The 18,863-nt window shown below is 40.0% G+C and overlaps 1 protein-coding gene across 1 annotated transcript; it reads right to left on the bottom strand.

Annotated features, from left to right (window-relative positions):
- Window positions 1-9,349: 9,349 nt before the first annotated feature.
- LOC306886334 (mRNA decay activator protein ZFP36L1-like) lies at window positions 9,350-14,370 on the bottom strand. Its single transcript, XM_079443373.1, has 2 exons — window positions 14,208-14,370; window positions 9,350-12,813 (listed from the first exon to the last, which is right to left on the bottom strand). The coding sequence occupies exons 1-2, from the start codon at window positions 14,262-14,264 to the stop codon at window positions 11,749-11,751; spliced, it is 1,122 nt and encodes a 373-aa protein (XP_079299499.1). The 5' UTR covers window positions 14,265-14,370; the 3' UTR covers window positions 9,350-11,748.
- Between the last annotated feature and the right edge of the window lie 4,493 nt (window positions 14,371-18,863).

Genomic DNA, 18,863 nt, shown 5'->3' with positions numbered 1-18,863 from the left:
GTTCCCATTTTGAGTAATGTACTCTGTGCTCATTTCATGCAAACCAGAATAGGAAGAAAAGGAAGTCTCACAGGTTTGGATCATTGGAACAACATGAAAGTGAGTAAATGTTTTTTTAGTGTTTTGGGTTTATTTTAGGGTAAACTATCCCTTTAAAGACTTATAACATATAACATTAGTTCCTCATCGTTGTACAAGATGTGCCAAAATTGTCTCTTGAAGACTCCCAGATCTAATCCGACTCAATGCATCATGGAGTTCACGTTAGCCTCTATACCGCAGGTTATGCACGAATTAGGCCGCATTATGCAACAAGACGTTAGTATGTCAATTAGCAATACTGGTAGTTTTAGCTGAGCATAAGAAGTACAACTTTGACAGTCTTGTTGACTCAGGACTATGTGTCAAAGGAAGGCACGTTGATAATGAGGACCTTCCTCTTTAAAGTAGGAGAGTGTGGACAGCACGTTTTATCGTAAGCATTACAAGCAGGTTATGACTTCGTATACGTGTCTCAAAACAAAAGAGTGCTGAAATGTAGGCTAATAGCTCAGGGGTATTGTATTTCTGTGGTCTGAAGTAATTGGCTTTCTCTTTACTTCTATGAGTGTTACTTAAAGCAGGTTGTGTTGATTCAGGATTATACGAGGCCCCAGTGTCAAATAGGCTGACTCACCTAGATGTATTTCCATTTAGTTTCGACGTTTTCAATTCAGACCCGCCTCACCTGCCAAAAAGCAGAATCACAGGACAGATGTGGTGATTCAGAGTATCTCTTTGCCTAGATTTGTGGTTTATGAGAGTGCACTCATATCTATAAAGTGAGTGTTTGTGTGAGATGGACCAAGCGAGAGGCATGGGGGAGTTGTGGGGCATGATGAGAGAATGGTGAAGTAGCCAGCCCACAATGGGCTGCATTGTTATAATCCCATAATCAGAGCGGACATGGAACTTGGATGAGAGAGTCGTCCCCGTAGCCCTCGACACAGCTGCTGGGACTTCAGTTTATATTCCCTCCGTTCTGCTTTCATCAGCATCTCTCTTGCGCACATTTTCTCTCCTTCTCTGTCTTTCCCATTCAGTGGCTGTTTTTCCTTCCTCCATCTGAAATGAAGGGTTCAGGGCATGAGCGACACACTCTTGTGTAACACTACAACTGCATAAACAAACTGTGCCAATCAAAGAGAGCCAAAGCTTTGACCTCAATATCTTCTACTTTAGTACAGGAATCTCAGGCCTCCATCCAACTGTCCTCCAACCAGCCATCTTCCCTTCCTGTATGCGTTTTATTTAGTGGAACAACCAGTAGCCCAGTGGAAAAATCTAGCCAGTAACTGGATCTTTAAAAGATTAGAGCTCTACTTCAATGACAAGAGAAATAAGAAGCTTAACAGCTGGCCCAGTGGCGGTAGCTGTATTTACAATAAAAACTTGCAGTCAGCTGGGAGGATTTTGCGTCACTGGCACGTAAAAATAAAACAAGAGACCAGAGAGAGACCCCTCCATTATGACTCAAAATTTCCACAGAGACCAGAGGATGGTGCCACTCCTTGTACAAAATCGCAGGTGGGTAGAGGGGACTCGGAGTCCATCTTCACCAAAAACGTCCATGTACGAATTCCTTCACATGGCCTTTCAGCAGCGTGTTAACTGATAATTGTCGCCTCATAGCTTTCTAAATTGATTGAAGCATTCGCGGTGTGTATGTTGGCTGCACATACGGTTGGCTGCTGTTCTTGGCCGTCGGGCTCGGATGATTCCATGGGGTTGCATGTTGCTGGGCTGGAGCTGCTTTACACATAAACATTACATGACCCAAGCAGGCAACACATGCTCCCTGTACTCTGTTAGGGTTGCTGGGAGTGAGTTGTATTTTTGACCCGCTCTAGGTCAGGTGTCCGCCCTTGTGTTGCCTCCCATATGTTCTGCATTTTCTTGCGCTATCCACCCAACCCCCAGTCCTGTTGCCCCTGTAATTGCCAGGTAATGTTTCGGCTCTGGCTCCTCCTCTACTGCCATTACTCCTGTTCTGGATTAATGCGACTGCCAATAGTGGCCACAGGCTTGGCAGCATTTCAAAAAAGGGGCCCACCTTCGATACATTATGCACAAGTAGCTTTCACCAAGGTGTGCATTTCAAGACAGTCTTCCTCTCTTTTTATACTGTGCTTTTTCTTGGGTTAAATCAAAGCTAGAGGGGACACTGGAGACCCCCCCCCCCCCACCAATCTGATCTCTGTAACCCCTCCCTGCTCATATCAGATATTCCCAAGCCACCTGGCGCCCAGAGGGAGGCCCACCTTTACCACCCGATGTAGACTTAATAATACAGACCTGATGGCTTTCATGGTCATACTCTGTCCCATTTTCCAAAAATCACATTTCGAATGCATAAATAAACTAAACAACAAATAAAAATGGAATATAGGGCTATATTAACAATGCCTTTGGCATAGATATCATACTGGGTAGATTTGAATTCTGTACTTTTGTTTGTGGTCATTTTGTTCCCTTTCTTTCTCTTTTCAGTAAGCAGAAAAACCACTTGAGTCGAGCTTTTACAAAAAGTGGCCGCTGTCATAAGGTTTTAAGGTATCTATAAATCTTGTTTTTGTGATTGAAATTCAAAAAAAGGAACACAGACATTTCCACAGAATACCCATCCACCTTGACAACAAAGTAGGGGATGACCAAAATCATCTGGGTACCAAACAACCTAGGTCACAAGGGGTCATCCAAAAAAACAAGAAATGTTTCTCACAATGCACATTGGGCAACTACATGGATGAAATTTAACAGGACAAACGGGAAGAGCCAGGCAATGGTCCAAATTAAAACAAACTGAATAAAGGGCTGAAGAGAAGTAATCAAATGATGGCGCACAGTCCGGGAATTGCTTGTATGTTCCACTGAGCTCACTGGTTAAGGGTAAGCCAGCTAAGCAACATGTAGAAGTTATGATGTAACAAGACAACAGTCTTAAGATCTGTTTTGGTTAGTCCACTTGCATCTCTATATTCGGAATGCGAACAAGCTCATTCTGTAGGCCTACAGAGATGGGCACACCCTTTCTGAAGACAATTGAGTTTTACTCTCTTAGGAAGAAAGGAATAGGCTATCACACTGAGACAATTATTTTTCTTTCTGGCAAATAAAACTGGAGGGGAAGTAAAACTGATTTGTGCTTTCCAGAGAATCTCTTGCCCTTTGTATCACTCTTTGGAGAAAAGAGAGAGTATGAAAGGCAAAGACACGGGAGAAGAGCTTTATTAATTAAAGTTCATTAAAATTAATTAAAGACCATCTCTAACCATGTGTCCGATGGGGCTTGAAAACCATAGGAATAACGATTTAACATGATAGTTCTCTTGTCAGATTAGAGAACAGGACGTTGAGCTGGCTCAGAAAAGTGTGCAGAGATTTTGCTTAAGAAAACAAACATCTTAGCCCAGATCTCCTTTCCACAAATCTACACCTACTCCACCCACCAAATTCAAGTCCTTCAATCTGGCCTATTCCGGGGAAACTCCATAGAACCATAGGGTTGTAATTCATTATGAACATCTATTCCTGTTGATATTGTTATTTCATATGTATGAGTGCGCATGAAAAGGTTTCCCAACATTTGGGTCCCATTTGCATTTTCCTATGAATGTGAAATATGGTACATGGGTTGTGCATCACATTTTTAGTTTCTTCAATGGCTCTGTGATGCACATTAGGATCAACAACAAACCATCTTCTCATCAAGAACTACATTTCACTGTATTGAATTATGTTGCTGATGTTACTTTTTGTTTAGGTTATAAAAACGTTGTGGGAACATTGTTTTGAAATGTTTATAAAATATTGAAATGTCCAGTTTTTTAAGCAGTGATTTACAGAGCTCTCTGAGTTTCATTGTGCCGCTCTTCCTCTAACCTCCTTGGTCTCCTCTCGCTAGAGCTCCTAAAAACAGCCTGATCTCCTCTGTTAAACAATAGAGCACGCCATCCTCACTTTGTGTTTGCTTCCACAAGAGCGTGACCGTACATCTTAGTGAGCCCATACAGCTGTGAGTGACCATTTGAGTTGAATTCATCTTGAATTTTCCATCAAACAGTGGTCAACGTGACCATGATGAAATGCCCTGAAATGTGTTGTAGGCGGGATGTTTTTAAATTAAATCTTATATGTAAGACTATACACAGCAGAAGCAAGTTCCTGTTTAGTCTGTGAAAATGAAGTAAACAGATAAAAGAAACTATTTGATCACGTTTTGCTTGCTCACTACTCTTGTCTGTCCCAGATCTCATTTACGGTCAAAAATAGCAGCATGTCTCAGTCCTCCTGTATTTGTGTGTGCTCAGACGGTCAAGAATATGTGAATTTCCACCAGAAGTTGTGGGTGCTAAAACCCTATCATCTGAAGGTGTTAATCTAGCAACTGTCTCCTCAACTGCTTCCGTAACACGCATTGAATGAAGGTTACGAAGTGGTTTAAAAAGGTAAAAAGAATTTTCTGTGGCTGCCCAGACTGTATTTTTGAAGCATGACCTTTATTCGAGTTTCCACATCCCTTCAATGTGACATTTCTGAGTACCATCACCTAACACACATGGTACACGTTCTGTGTTGCTAAGCTTACTTTGTATTTATTGTGTTTTATGGTTTGTTGAACATGTGTTTATGTCAGGATGAGAATGTTTGTGTTGTGCATGTTGTCTGATCAAGTGAGCATGCCCTGAGGACAGAGGAATGGAAGGAACAGGCCCGACTGGTTTCGTTTGCCTCTGAGAATCTGTGGGGAGATTTGCCAATGCAGTCTCAGGTTAGGTAGGTTTTTTTTTTCTGAGGTTCCGAATAGTAAAGGAGCAATTTTTTACCTCAGGCAATGTGTGTGTGTGTATCATGTTGGCCTAGATGTGCTTTCTCACACATCACCTGCCAGTATCTTGTCAGCTGAGGTTGTGAAGAAGCATGTGAGAATCCTTAAAAGTAAAATCACCTCTGCAAACCATAAACTGAACATCTCAACATTGCCTGATACCAGTCTGTTTCCTTTTTAATTTTCTTGCAAACATTTTTCACAATGCCTTTAGCAGACGGATGACTCATATGAACCAGTCATAAGATAAAGCTGCTATCAGTTCTTCATTTGTCTGTCTGTTACAACAATGTTATCATGGATTATTTTGAGAAAGCAGGTTATCAGAGCGTGTCATTTCTTAGTGCTTACTCAAGGTCCCGCCATGGATAAGAACTACATAGGGTGTTTTTGAGTGTGTGAACGAGCTAAGGCAATATTCCCCTTTAGGCATTTACTTAAGGTTCATCCAGAAGATAAGCAGATCATTGGTCTCCCGTCCTCGTGTCTGACATGTTGTAGCCTGAATGTGTGTTGAATGGTTTCGTTGCCCTCAAGAGACAGATGACAGCCTGAAACAAAGCTTGTGAAATGTTCCCTAAATGGTTTGACAAAGCTAGAAGACATTATACTTAAATTATTGTCTGGAATCTTTGACTTGTTTGAAATTTAAATGACTCCTTAAATGATTCTTTTGTATTTCATTTACACAGTTAATGCTGGAATGCTCTGATGGAGCCAGACTCAGTTTGAAACACTTGTTGGATCTTGAAGCTTTGGTAATATTCAGTTACAGTTCTGGCCTGGGTCTCAGGGTCCTCAAGTACTCTGTCATCATCACTTTCACCTACACATACTCACACAAATAGACCAAGTTTCCAGCCACCCACAGTCTACAATTTGCCCTTTATGACCACACCGACCTGTTTCTTTCCCATGTTATAGTATATTATGAATTAATGGAGGTCACAAAAGGTTTGTGATCATGTGATGTCCATTAGACTTCACCACTCATTTGCATCACATCTCCAATTGGTTTTGGTCAACTCTCATTGAAGTTGAAATATGGTCAATATGGATGACCAGTTACAGCTAATATCTGCATCCAGTTTTAAATTTGGTTGCAAGAACGTTGCTTTCAATATCAGCAAAGACGATGACTGATTTTGTGGGTTCGTAAAAACAATCAAGGCCTGGTGTTGCTTGACAATAATTGGTTAAATTTGGGTCTAAACTGGTTTGAGAAAATGTGAGGCAGGAAGGACGTGAAGAAAAGGTGGCTTGGAGCTTCAGCGTCATTAATCTCTTGCCCGTAAAATGTCACAAGCAACATCAAACAGTTTGAGATATGCTTCCCCCTCACTGTACAGTTATGCTTCGGAAGGTGTTAAGATATGCAGTTTTGCATACACATGCCAAAAAAAACAACTTAAAATAAACAGCACACTTATTGCTGCCTCTACCTTTTTCGGTCATAACTTCACATATCAGACTCAGCATTTGTCCTCCAGCATCACATCAGATGTGTTTTTAGTCCTGCAGTGAAAGCTGCAGTATTTACATAGCAGAAAGTGCAGTTTCTCTGTTGTCTTAATCTCATCCAGAAGCTCCCAAAGTCCCACTCTAAGGTCCAACCCAAACATTAAGCACAGTACAGATCAGAGATGTGACAGGGTTAAGTAGCTCAGTTTCAGCTTTCTAACGCGGTCTCCTCTACGCTTCATTGTGCTGTTTCAGCAGTCAGAGAAATGCTGCAAATAGAACCCAGTGGCTGGGTGCAGTCGCAACCACACTTTCCTTTGCACCTGGTTCCACTACCAGCTCACCTTCATATTGAAACTTTTCCAAACTGCAATATTTTTTAGATCTTTTCTTCTAAACACCTTTTTCAATCATACTCTTCTGCTCTTCGTGCAGGTCAAAGGTTGCTCTGAAGAGGTAAAAAGAAACCATGTGATGGACTATGGAAACAGCCAGAGGGCCAAGGTTAATATTCATGACCAGACGATTGTATAACTGCACAGCTTCAGAATAAGTGGTCAGGGGGAAAAGTTCTTAAACTTCAAATCAGGTACATGTGGACCTTCCAGTCATAATAACTGGGCTGAGATGGGACAAGCTGCTCAACACAATACATATACTAAATGTGTACACTTTAAATAAAAATGGGAAGGGGGTTGCAGGAAGAGTTTGTCAGTGCAAAACATTCTGTCATGATTCTAGGGGGTTGTCTGAAGTTGCCAGGGCATCTCTATTCAGGAGTTAAGTGAGCAGAGAGAGTACATTGTGAGTAGTTTTAGAGTACACAGTTCAGTGTGAGTAGTTTTAGTACATCGCTATGATACTTACTGTCTTAAGGTTGAACCAGTTGCATGTCTTTGGGGCCATGGAAAATTTGTCTATGACACAACCAACTTGTTATTTTTTTAGCTTAACAATAACACTGATTATACACTTTAGGCTTATGTTTCCTCGTTGTTTTGGTGTAATGATGAACAGTAGGTCAGAAAGTAAATCTGTTCACATGAAACTCCTTACTTCACAGAACACAAGTTACTCTTCAATCTGAAGTTATCACTGATCCTGGCCTTCCACTTGCTCTACATATACACACACATGCATATGTACACAAACACGTTCAGCTGTGGCTAGTGATACAGAAAAGGGCAGAATTGGCACATTTTTGTCTGTTTGCACTACTCAAACAATCAAGCAATCCATTCCAGGACTTCCTGATAGAGGAATTACAAAGTCTAGTAGTGTTTCTCAACACTGCTACACAGACTCGGGTTGATCGGCAACAGAAGCCACACATGAAGCTTTCTGGGCTCTACCCTCTTTCTCTCTCTCCAGCCGCACTGCAAGCGAAAAAGAGACCTGCTTCCTGTTTATGATGAGAACACATCAAGTACCTATATGTTTACAGGCATATTTTACAGGATGTGGCCTCACACATGAGGGTGGAGATTGTGAGTGCAGTGGAGGAAAGATGGGGAGGTTGAGGGTTTCTTTATATAGGTTCACCTGACAGAACATACCAAGCAACTGGTGCAAGTCTTTCCATCACCTGCACAATGGAAATTGTAAAAAGGAACTTTGAGTGGAAATTTGAGTGTTGTTTTGTTGACTCGGTAGATTTGGGTGCCAACAAGTTGAACACATACTGTATTGAGCTCTGTTTCACTGGTAGATATGGTCATTATTTATGTACTGAACAAGGCTCCAGAAAATATTTGGACACACTAACATTAAATAAGAGATTAAAAAAGTGCTTTAGAACATTATTGCATTAGATAAGAAAGTAACCAAGTGGCATTTATAAACAAATTATGCTATTTTTAGTATATGAAGCTAGTTCACACAGGTGTCTTACCAAATAACCACAGATGTAGTTTATAATGCACATTCAACACTAAGGTTTGACCGATCTGGAGAGTGTATCCATTCCGTATTTTTGTGAAATGTTTTCTTTGTGAAGTCTACTTGTCTCTACAATAAATGCCTCTTGGTTTGATAATTTGTTATAATGCAATAGAATTTATATATTTTTTAATTAATTTCTGCTAACTTAGGTGTTCCAATATGTTTGATTATAATAGGCAATTGTATGTATAGACTCTATACACACAATAGCCTATCAAACATATTATACTATAGAGTGGTTGTTGAGTTGAAATGTTATCACTCTTACTTTATAGCAGCACAAATGCCTCTGAAATCCTGAAAACAAAGTTTAGGATCGCTTCAGATAGAGAATCAAACTAGCGATTTCACCAAACCTGTGAGATCTAATGTCACATCAACTGTACGTGTTTGAAGGGGGTTTTCAGTTAACTTAATCTGTTTGAGGACAAAGTTACATAACGGCCAGACTCTAACGGTTGCCCTGATGTAATGTGTCACGCTATGACTTCTGAGATCTTTTCTGCTCCAACCCAATTCATCACCATTTCAGCAGAAAACAGAGAAGCAGATTTCCCATTAGGAACTGTGTAATCAGAGAGACCCATGGAGTTTGACCACAGTCAGGTCAGTAGCCCATCAATCCTTCTCTAGACTACCAATGACTGTACTCCTCATAGGAACTCCCTCATTACAGTCGACCATGGGTCAACATGTTTGATAATATGCATCTGTTTTGCTATATCACAGATGCCAGATCCACAGAGATTTGTAAAACCATAATGATCCAGAATTGGGGTTCTGTGAAAATTGCTGTCCTAACCAAATAAGAAGTTTTTGTTCTCTTGTCCTCAGTGGTCAGTCACAAGTATAAATTCAGTCAAACCATTCTCAAGACATTTTGGTAGCATGTGCCGCCAAAACCATCTACCCTGCCTTTGTGTAATATATACACACCACTATTACGATTATTGAACTTTCAGTTTTAATTGCAATTGGCAGCAGGACGTGTGTCTTTTTCCTTACTTCAAATCATCCATCTCCCCACATCCACCACAAGATGAATACTGCATAAAAATGATACCCAAGAGGTTTTATTTTCTCAAAAATATGGGTTTTTATTGGTTTTAACTGCAATCAGTCATTACAAAAGAGAGATCAATCTTATATAAACTCATAGAAATTACTGTAGTGAACAACAATAGCTGTTTATATGAAAAAAAATACATTCAACTCTTCAGATACTTTCTTTGTGTCTACACTGTTAACCAACTTGGACAATCATTGCTTAAACCACTGAGGATACAAGCAATAAGTCATAAAAAAATAGCATCCCAGCTTTATGTAAGGCAAAGAACGCTTGCTCATGGAATGTGTAAAAGAGGCACTTTACATATAAGCCGAAAGCTCCAAATGTCCAAGGACAACAGAACTTCAACCCATTAGGTCATATTTACTGCCTGCCTTTCATCATGTCCACCACCATAAACCAAATAAACTGCTTTAACACTGTAGGTTTATTACTTGCAACATCATTAAACCTTTGTAACGAACATTCGAAACAAAAAAAGCACTTCATGGTGGTATTTAAAATGTGGTGCATGTGTTTTAAGGCCACTAAACTTCTGCATCTTGGATCAATTTATAATTGTTTATAAATCAAAAAAGTTTATAATTTGTTTCATAGATCAAATCTATCACCAGGTTCAGGCATTCAGACTTGATAATCCAAGTCTGTTTTTCACAACAAAAATTCACTGTTTGATGCTTAAACAAGATTTTTAACTGCCACATAAACTGCTACAAGTACAGCCTAAGCTTACCTTTATAAAAAAAAAAAAAAAAAAGCTGACACTTCTGTGAGTTTTTTTAAATCTAGGAATGATTGTATGGTAGTAATGATTTTGCAGTCAAATATTTGGGAAAAGGGAATGACAATAAATAAATCAAAATGCAGAGGATTTTGTTGTTTTGCTTTTTTGCTTTAAATTAAGTTTCATTTAAGTGTAGTTGCCAACAAAAGTCATTGTAGTACAATATATTAAACTGTGAAAAAAGAAAGCTGACAAGTCTTCACAATCTTAAGATTAATACAGAAGATCATAATTTAACAAAAGAAAATATATTCTATCTTATCATCATCATCATCAAGATAAATACAAACAAAATTAACAAAAAAATGCATATGATCACCAATAAATATGTTTTTGATAAGTTAAATAAGCAGTGACAAGCAAACCCTTCTGTTCTAAAAGGTTTTCAAACAATAACAATAATATAACCACAATAATAATAAACAATGAACAAAAAAAACAAAAAAAATAAAACCAAGAGGTGGAAAGATGACAAAATTACAAAGTGCTCATCTGAGCAGAATCTACGGAAAAAAGCGTGCTTGCATGAAGAACTAAAGTGAAGCTGCAGGAGGTTGAACTGCACCTTGGGAATGATGGAATTCTCTCTCTGTTTGCTGATTGGCCCGAGGGAAAGTGGCATTTTGAGGTGGAACAGAAGAAAGAGTTTTTCTTTAAGGTCTAATAACAAGATTTCCTTCCCAACAAACTTGAAGTAACCAGCAACTAATGGGAAAAAGGGGCACTAACAACAACAACAACAAAAATTGTAAGAAAATTGTTCATTTTTGAGTGGAGACATCCCATCTCAGGGGTTTGTGCTGGCTGTAGATGAGACATGGAGCATGTAGCACCTGATTGAACATTTGAATGTGCCTGAAATATTCCAGAGCTCCATTCTCATTCAACCCTTATGAGAGAAGTCCTTCCTGCAGACTGGTGTAATCTGCAATTTCAAGGGAGGGAGAGCACACACTCAAAACAAGAGCTACATAATCAGGCCACAAGAACGAAAAAAATAAAAAATTAAGATAAAAGAAAAAGTGGTCCATTCACCCCAACACTTAAGCCCAGGCACTTGTCTTTTTCCATATTCTTTTTCCTCTTTTTGCTTTAAGCCGGTCTACAAAGACAGTTGTGAAAGGTCTAAGCATGACACTTGTGAGCTTTAGTTATGAAAGAGTGTCCTTGAGAAGAGTGGTAATTTGTGAGGGGGGGGAAGGGCGCAGATCTCTCCCATAACCGTGCCACCGACTTCGCTACACTTGACTGCAGCTGTGGCACCTGGCACAACAGTCTCATACCTCTCACAATTAGCATTTCGCTAATCCACTTCCTACTCTGTGTGTTTGGCACAATCACACCAAGAACATAGCAGGGGCTCTGCAAGTCGAGGCCCGGAAAACAGAAGGGTCTTGAGGCCGGGAGAGTTTTAGCTTGTTCTGGTTAAAAAGAGAATTCAAAACGAGAAAGATCCCTTAATTCACTGCATTGGTTTCAGAGCAGACGTGATACAAGGAGGGAAGTCTACGGCTTCTAGGGCACCGGAGAAATGGCGAGAGGTAGAGGGAGTGCTAGCGTCTCATCCTCTCTGCCCAAGACTGCTGCATGCAGTGGAAAGGGGGATGGGGTCTGGCTCAGTGTGCTTTAGTCATCAGAGATGGAAAGCCTGCTGAAGATGGGCAGTCGGCGGGTGGTGTCGAGGACGGGAGATTCAGAGCCGCTCAGACTTCCGCTCGAGCTGCTTTGGTAGCCCTCTTGGTCAGAAAGCGAGTCTGGCTGACTGGATGGACACTCGTAGAGTTGGGGAGACTCTGACATGGCCCTGAAGTAGTAAGGGGTTGTTGGGGAAGAAGGTGGCTGGGTGGAAGTGTCGGAGCAGGATAAAGGTGCATTGCCCAGGCTGGGGCTGAAGATGTTGGCCAGCTCCTGGCTGGAATATGTAAAGGGGTTGCTGCTAGGCCACTCGGGCAGTTCGTCTGGGGAAAATATAGGTGGAGGGGTGACCGAGGTGGGGCTGTCCCTCAAGCCTCCAGAGCTGGGGAACCCCGCAAAGCTGTAGCTGTGTTGCAGCCGTGGCCTCTCCATCTTATTGGAGGCTGAAAGGGGGGACGGGGTTGGAGGAGGTCCACGGCGCTCTTCAGCATTGTGGATGAAGTGGCAGCGTGGGCCATAGGGGCAGAAGCCGATGGTGTGGAATGTGCGGCAGAGCTCCGTCTTGTACTTAGGATGGCGGCTTAGGCTGCGCAACTCATGAATGCCATGGGCAAACTGGCACTTGTCACCGTACTTGCAGGCACCGTTCTCCTCGAATGGCCTGCATAACTCCGTCTTGTAGCGGCTCGAGTTGACCTGGCTGTTGGGGCCTCCAGGGCCCAAACACTTCTGTAGCAGGCGATCACCTGTCTCCGAGAAAGAGCGGTCTCGAAGTCGGTTCTCTTTGTTGCAGCTGCCGGTGGTTCCCATTCCTGAGCCGAGCAGGGATGGATCTGCCTTGGCAATGTTCAAGAACTGGTTTTGGTTGAGTTTGGTGCAAGCCAAAGTGGCAGAGTGTCGGCGCTGGTAAACCCCACCAGTTGAGGGGGTCCCCACAGCCTTCCTGTCCAGCAGGCACCCAGTGGGGTTGGAGATGGGCAGACTTGGCCCCGTGCAAGGGACCGAGACAGGGTATGGAGTACTGAGGATGTTATTATTGTAGTTCAGCATTTTGTTCTACAAAAGAAAAAAGACAAAAAAAGAAAAATGTCAGTTTTTGAAAACCACAAAGTGGTTGGCACGTCTTAACTGTTTTGCACTGGCTTCATGTTAAACCCACAAGTAAATACAGGCCAAAACAACTGCTAGTTTGGCTCGATGCCCACTAAAGGAAAGCTTGACTGCTTTAGAAAAGCCAAGACTGCTGCGCGTGTCTGATACGAGTAATAACCTAACTCGTACAGTATCAGACGTGAGACTATGTCTGTCTGGAAACCTGTGGACATAGAAGACCACGTCTGACAGCATTAATACGTTCAGAATCAACACTATCAAACTAAATGTTGCTTAAAGTTTTTCATGAGGGAATATATCAATGCACTAATAACTAAAAACAGGGTCGTAACCCTCACAGACATAAATTATTCTTAAACTTTTGGTCTCCAAATCTTAAATATTTGGCTACATCCTAGAAAGTAACATTGATTTGTAATATTGACAGGTAATATTTCCACAGTTACTTATCTAGCCATCATGTCACATGATTTATATAAAAAACAACAACTATTAATAAAGTTATTTAAAGAGTTTGACTTGTATGACAATCAGCTGGATGGAAATGCATACTCAAATCTAAATGTTACATCCGCACATGACAGAAAAACACATTAACTCCACTGACAAATGATGTCTGACTGCAGTTATGGGTTAACCACCGAAATAAGCTCATATCTAAGAACCAGCTTGACTCACTCCTCTCAGTCAAAGTTTAATTCAATGAAATCACGAGACAGCCCTGACTTTGCACAGATTCATACACCATTCACGTTTACACCCAAACAGGTCAATTAATTAAAAAAAAAAAAAACAAACAAAAAAAACTGTTTCGTCAGGTTTAAGTATATTTTCATTTAGCAGGTGGTGAAACCGGTTGCTCCAATCTTCAGTTGATAAACAGTTCAAAAGGAAGCAACGTGAAACATCCATGGGTAGTTGACATGAAATACTTGTGTTATACTACGCCAAAAGATTTTAAAACCATTTTTGTGAACTGTTAGGCATGAAGTCTTTTAATCGAAATGACAAGATATACACTTTCACTTAAACATTCATATTACTTAAAATCTTGATTAAAAACGTCCATGGATACATTATGCATCAACTACCCACATATGATGTACAATCACAGCCATGGATTCTCCAGAACAAGCCAAGCAGGGAACTTTCCTGGCTGCAAGCGTCTACTAGTTCATTGCTACATTAGAGCTTTAAAGATGACTTAAGAATGTTAAAAGCAGTTCTAATTGAGTTGGTGTAGTTCAGTGTCACTTAATACGACTAAAATCGCCCATTCAAACCTAGAAGGAAAGTCTAGTCGTCCACATTCCACAACACAGACACTCTTTTAATACCTTGTTGTTGATTAGTTCGCTGAAGTCGAAGAAAGGCGACACCACGGCTGTGGTCATCTTCCAATCGAGGATAAATCTAACACAGCGAAAAGAATCGGATACTTTAAATTGTAACAAGCTAGGTTCTGGTTGTGTAAACTTGTGCTGCCCTATAAGAAACCCCTCGGTCTGCATTTCCTTTTAACCCAAATGCAGGAGGGGCCAAGAGACGACGCTTCATATGGGCGTACCTCTTGCACTTTTTTCAAGTTTATAAGTCTTTACTTCTCTCTCTCTCAGAAGTGCAACGCAGTTTAAAAGCTAAGCAAATCAGCGTCCTTGTGTCTAGTTGTTTATTTCGGTGCCTGAAACTTTATTTTGTGTCGAGTTTTGGAACTCTGTAACAAAAACGCTCTGTAACTCAGTGTTTTTTTGTTTTGTTTTTTAACTTGACATAGCCTAATATCAAAATTTTTGCTGCGAATTATTTCGGAAATCAACAACTTATCACTTATCTTAAATGTAGAGTGAATAGTAGGCTACAAAGAATGCTGTATTTCACTGAAACAATAGAAAACAAGGACGTGGGAATTACATTTTTTTCATTAATTTTATTCACATGTGCTAGTTTAAAATAATTGTAATTCCATTTACAACACCCTTATTTAATTGTAAACTTTTTTTTTTTTTTTATCGGTCCATCTGAAATACATTGGATAGAGTTGGAAGGTGTTTATTTTTCTGTAAACCCAATTTTACATAGATCCATACAGCTTTTACAGGAGGATGGTGGTATGTTAGTTCTACACAAAGACAATTTTTTACTTAAATATGCAAAATCTCTAGTCTTTATATTAGATGAAATAGTTATATAGAGCTTCAATGCACACTATTCATGACAGACCCCCTCCCACAGCCCACCCTAACAATCCATGACAGGGCAAGAACTGCTGTCTCCGTCTGCACTGAGTCATTCTGTATTTGTGTTACAGCTGAGGAAGAACAGCAGCACTTAGGACAAAATTTTTTCAGAAATGTTGGAGGAGGGGGCAGATTTACTGGGGATGTTTGCTTCAACACTACACTGCTCTGGGCTGCGTGGGGCGGAGGAGAGCAGGGAGGAGAGGATCAGGGTCATAACACCCCCCTCTTCTCCACCTCCTGTCAGCCAGAGGTGGAAGTTTTTATAAAGGCCTTTTTTTTCTCCACATTTTAATAGTGCTTTTAACATGAGGGCTGTAGGCGAGATGCAAGGAACTTGCATGCTTAAACTCTATGCTGAGATTATTAAGAATTATGGGTATGTTTATGAGTGGTGCAGAGTAATCTACCCCTGGGGTGTAAGAGAGAAAAAACTGAAGGTTGACAGGAGTGGTTGAGATTACATTTCAAAGTGTTTCCAACTAACTTATCAATACTTTGATGATATAGATTGTACCCTAAGAGTCAGGATAAGACAAGTTATTTTCACTTATGCAAAGTCCAAGAATACATTTTATCTCAAGTTATGTCATAATTATTTATTTAAACTTGTTTGTTGCAGATCATGCAAATTATTTGTTATGGCTGTGTGCATTCAGAGTGTTTTCGTAGTGTGGTGTTTTGGCCTGTAGAGGGAACACTTCATTTCAATCTGTGTTTCACAGCCTCCTCTACATTTCTTTCCTTGCTTCTCTTGTTGTTTGCAGAGCAGTGAGAGGGAGAAATAGAGAGAGTTTGAGATGCTAGTAAGAGGCAAGGAATGAATTATCTCTTTCAGGATTACTTTGTAGTCTAATCTCTAAGTATGTAGGGACTTGTGAGATTCCAAGAGTCAGTTATGTGCTTTGGTATCCGCCCTACTGGTACAACTGAGCTGATATCTGGACAGTCATTTCAAGTTTTTTATTTCAACGTCCACAGCTGACAGACTTATTATCCCTCAGGCGAATGTATTTTTATTTTATTCGAGATCTGTTTACTTGCCTTTTCCTGTTCTGCCTTTTCACCAGATTTTGGTGTCCCTCTTGCATTTATGCAAAGCAAGTGTTTTAAAGGCTAAGCACAATTGAAATGAGGGAAAAAAAATAATTGTCCATAAAAGCTTGGCCACACAATCGTAAGTGGTACACCACTAGATCTCTCCAGTCATGTTGTTCCCATGCAACTCCGCTACAAAGTAGCTGTTGCCCCCTCTCCTTTTTATACAGGGCTCCAGCTGTACAATGAGTTGCTTCAAGGGTCAAGACTGACGATTAGGAATGAAAGTGATGTTGAAAAGATGCCTGCCTTTTAACTCGAAAATATAAACAAGTGACGTTTATGGCTTTCTCTTTGACCTCTACAATATGGGAACAGCATTAGTCCTCTGGCTTAAAGATCATGACATTAGCTGTTAGCTATTATGCTATTGTTTACGATTTGTTTATCCCTCCTTTCCTGTCTTTTTGTAGAGCTGGAGCGAAGAACTGAAGAAGCTGGAAACAGGACACTGGCACAAAGGTAAATGTACTGTAGTTAGGAAGAGGAATTGTTGGGGAAATGTGTCAGGATTTGAAGGCAGGAAATAGTGAAGTGATGAAAACACAATTATTGTAATAGAATTTCCTGTCTTGAGTTCAGCATGTGAAATGCCGGGTCATTTTCCACTCTGACCAGCTTTCCTGTCCTGTTGATCATGAGGAAGGGTGAACTCCCCAATCTGAGTCATTCCTACTGAGCAGCGGCAGAAGGAAACACATCATCACTGTAGAAATCATCATTTAAGTGACCCTGCGCCCGAAATGAACTTTTATAATTATTTAAGATTATTTTAAGCACAGTGATGGGAATAAGTTTTAGGGACATGAGGTGTGTGCTGTCCATTTATGTTAAATAGATCATTAGAATCAAACTATAAATTAAATAAGCATTAAATACAACTATAATTCTAAATAATACACATGCTTCAGTGATATCAGTCTGTCTGTCTGTCTGTCTGTCTATCTATATCCGTCTATATTTACTGGATATAGATAGAATATAGACACTGAATATATGACTATATCTATCTGTATTTACTGAATTATTTTTATTTTTCAATAATAGATAGTGATTATATATAAATATTATTTAAAAAATAAATATAATTCAGTTCTATAATTCAATATACATTCAGTAAATAATAAATTACTACATTAGTAGTATATATATATATATATATATATGCACACACAAACACACGCATTTTTAGCACTTCTGGTACCATTTTCAAAAGTGCATTTCTATCCCTGAACTGCATTACACTGAAAACCTGTTGATAGTATGATATTCATTCTCGAGGATGAGAGCCAACACTGAAAATGTATAATTGCATTAACCTCTACATAATCAGAAAGAAAACAAGACCGGTTTGTGATCGGATTTCCCCAGTCGAGGTGTTCTTTAGACCTGACCTCCGAACAGGTGTCATGGTCATGCCGAGGACGGTGCTGAAATGAGATATTAGCGAGCCCTTCACTCAACGTGGTCAAAATCAATGATCTTTGTGAGCAGCGGCCAGCACGGGAACAGTGGAGACCATTCTCTGTGTGAGAACTGCCCTCTGTCCATCTGTCTCTATTCTGGAGCCGACCCCCTCTGTACAGAACCTCTCCTGTGTGGTCACAACTGGACTAGAGTTACATGGCCCATGTGTCCAGTGCTGGGCAGGACAACAAATAAGGCCGACAGTGAAGCCACTCTACCCTATCTTACACAAGAAATCGCTCCACACAGGAAAAGTACTGTTTTTGCTTCTGCATACATTCTTGAGCAAAATCTTGGACATGAATGGGAAGCAAGCTGGAAAGAAAATGCATCTTTTTACTTGTTTGGTTCGTGTTGTATATGCATTGTTTCGTGTTCTGGTTTCCCTGAAACACAGCATGTGGTTTAAGTTAATGATTTGTGTACTGTGCATTACACTGGAACAAACAATTTGGAAATGTTTTAACTTTATTACAATCATGTGCATTTCTGAATCACCGTACGAAGTGTATGATCATAAACAGTGGAAAAACATAAGCTTATAATCAGCATTATGATCATGATTTGTGAAACTGTAAAGTGGATTACAGGATGGATACTAGATTATTAATTGTTGTTAATAATAGTTGTTAGGAGGTTTCTATTGTGTTTTGATTAGTTACTAGTTGCTTAATAGCCAAAATAGCACAACCCATAGGCCTGTGCTATTCTGTGCCTAGATATGGCTTGGATCCGAGGTCAGAAATTAATGGGGGCCCGATGCAAAAATGCCACAGAACATAGCAGAAATGTTCCCATAATAAATAATAAGACACATCTCCATACTAGTTTATTATTTCTTTATTTGTAATGTCTGATATCTTTCTAATATATACTGTAGATAGAGATAGAGATATATATAGATTGCTTGGGTCCCTCTTTCAAGGTTACACTATAGGATTTTTCATTTTTCATTCTTTTAAAGTTTGTGGCAAAAAATGGCATTAGAGAATATAAAATATGAATCCCGAAGCTGAAGCCTTTGCCTTAAAAAGCACTACTAATTATCCCAAAATACATTTACAGTAACCTAGTTTGTATAGACATTTGGCTCATTATTTCTGTGAGAATGTAATGATGAATTCGATAAATAGCCCTGAGGAAAAACATGTCTTATGATTACATTGCAGATTATGTCATTTCATGTTGTCA

Source organism: Barbus barbus (genome assembly GCF_936440315.1).
Source record: "Barbus barbus genome assembly, chromosome: 20".
In the NCBI taxonomy this organism is placed as follows: Eukaryota; Metazoa; Chordata; class Actinopteri; order Cypriniformes; family Cyprinidae; genus Barbus; species Barbus barbus.
This window is presented reverse-complemented; position numbering and strand designations above follow the sequence as displayed.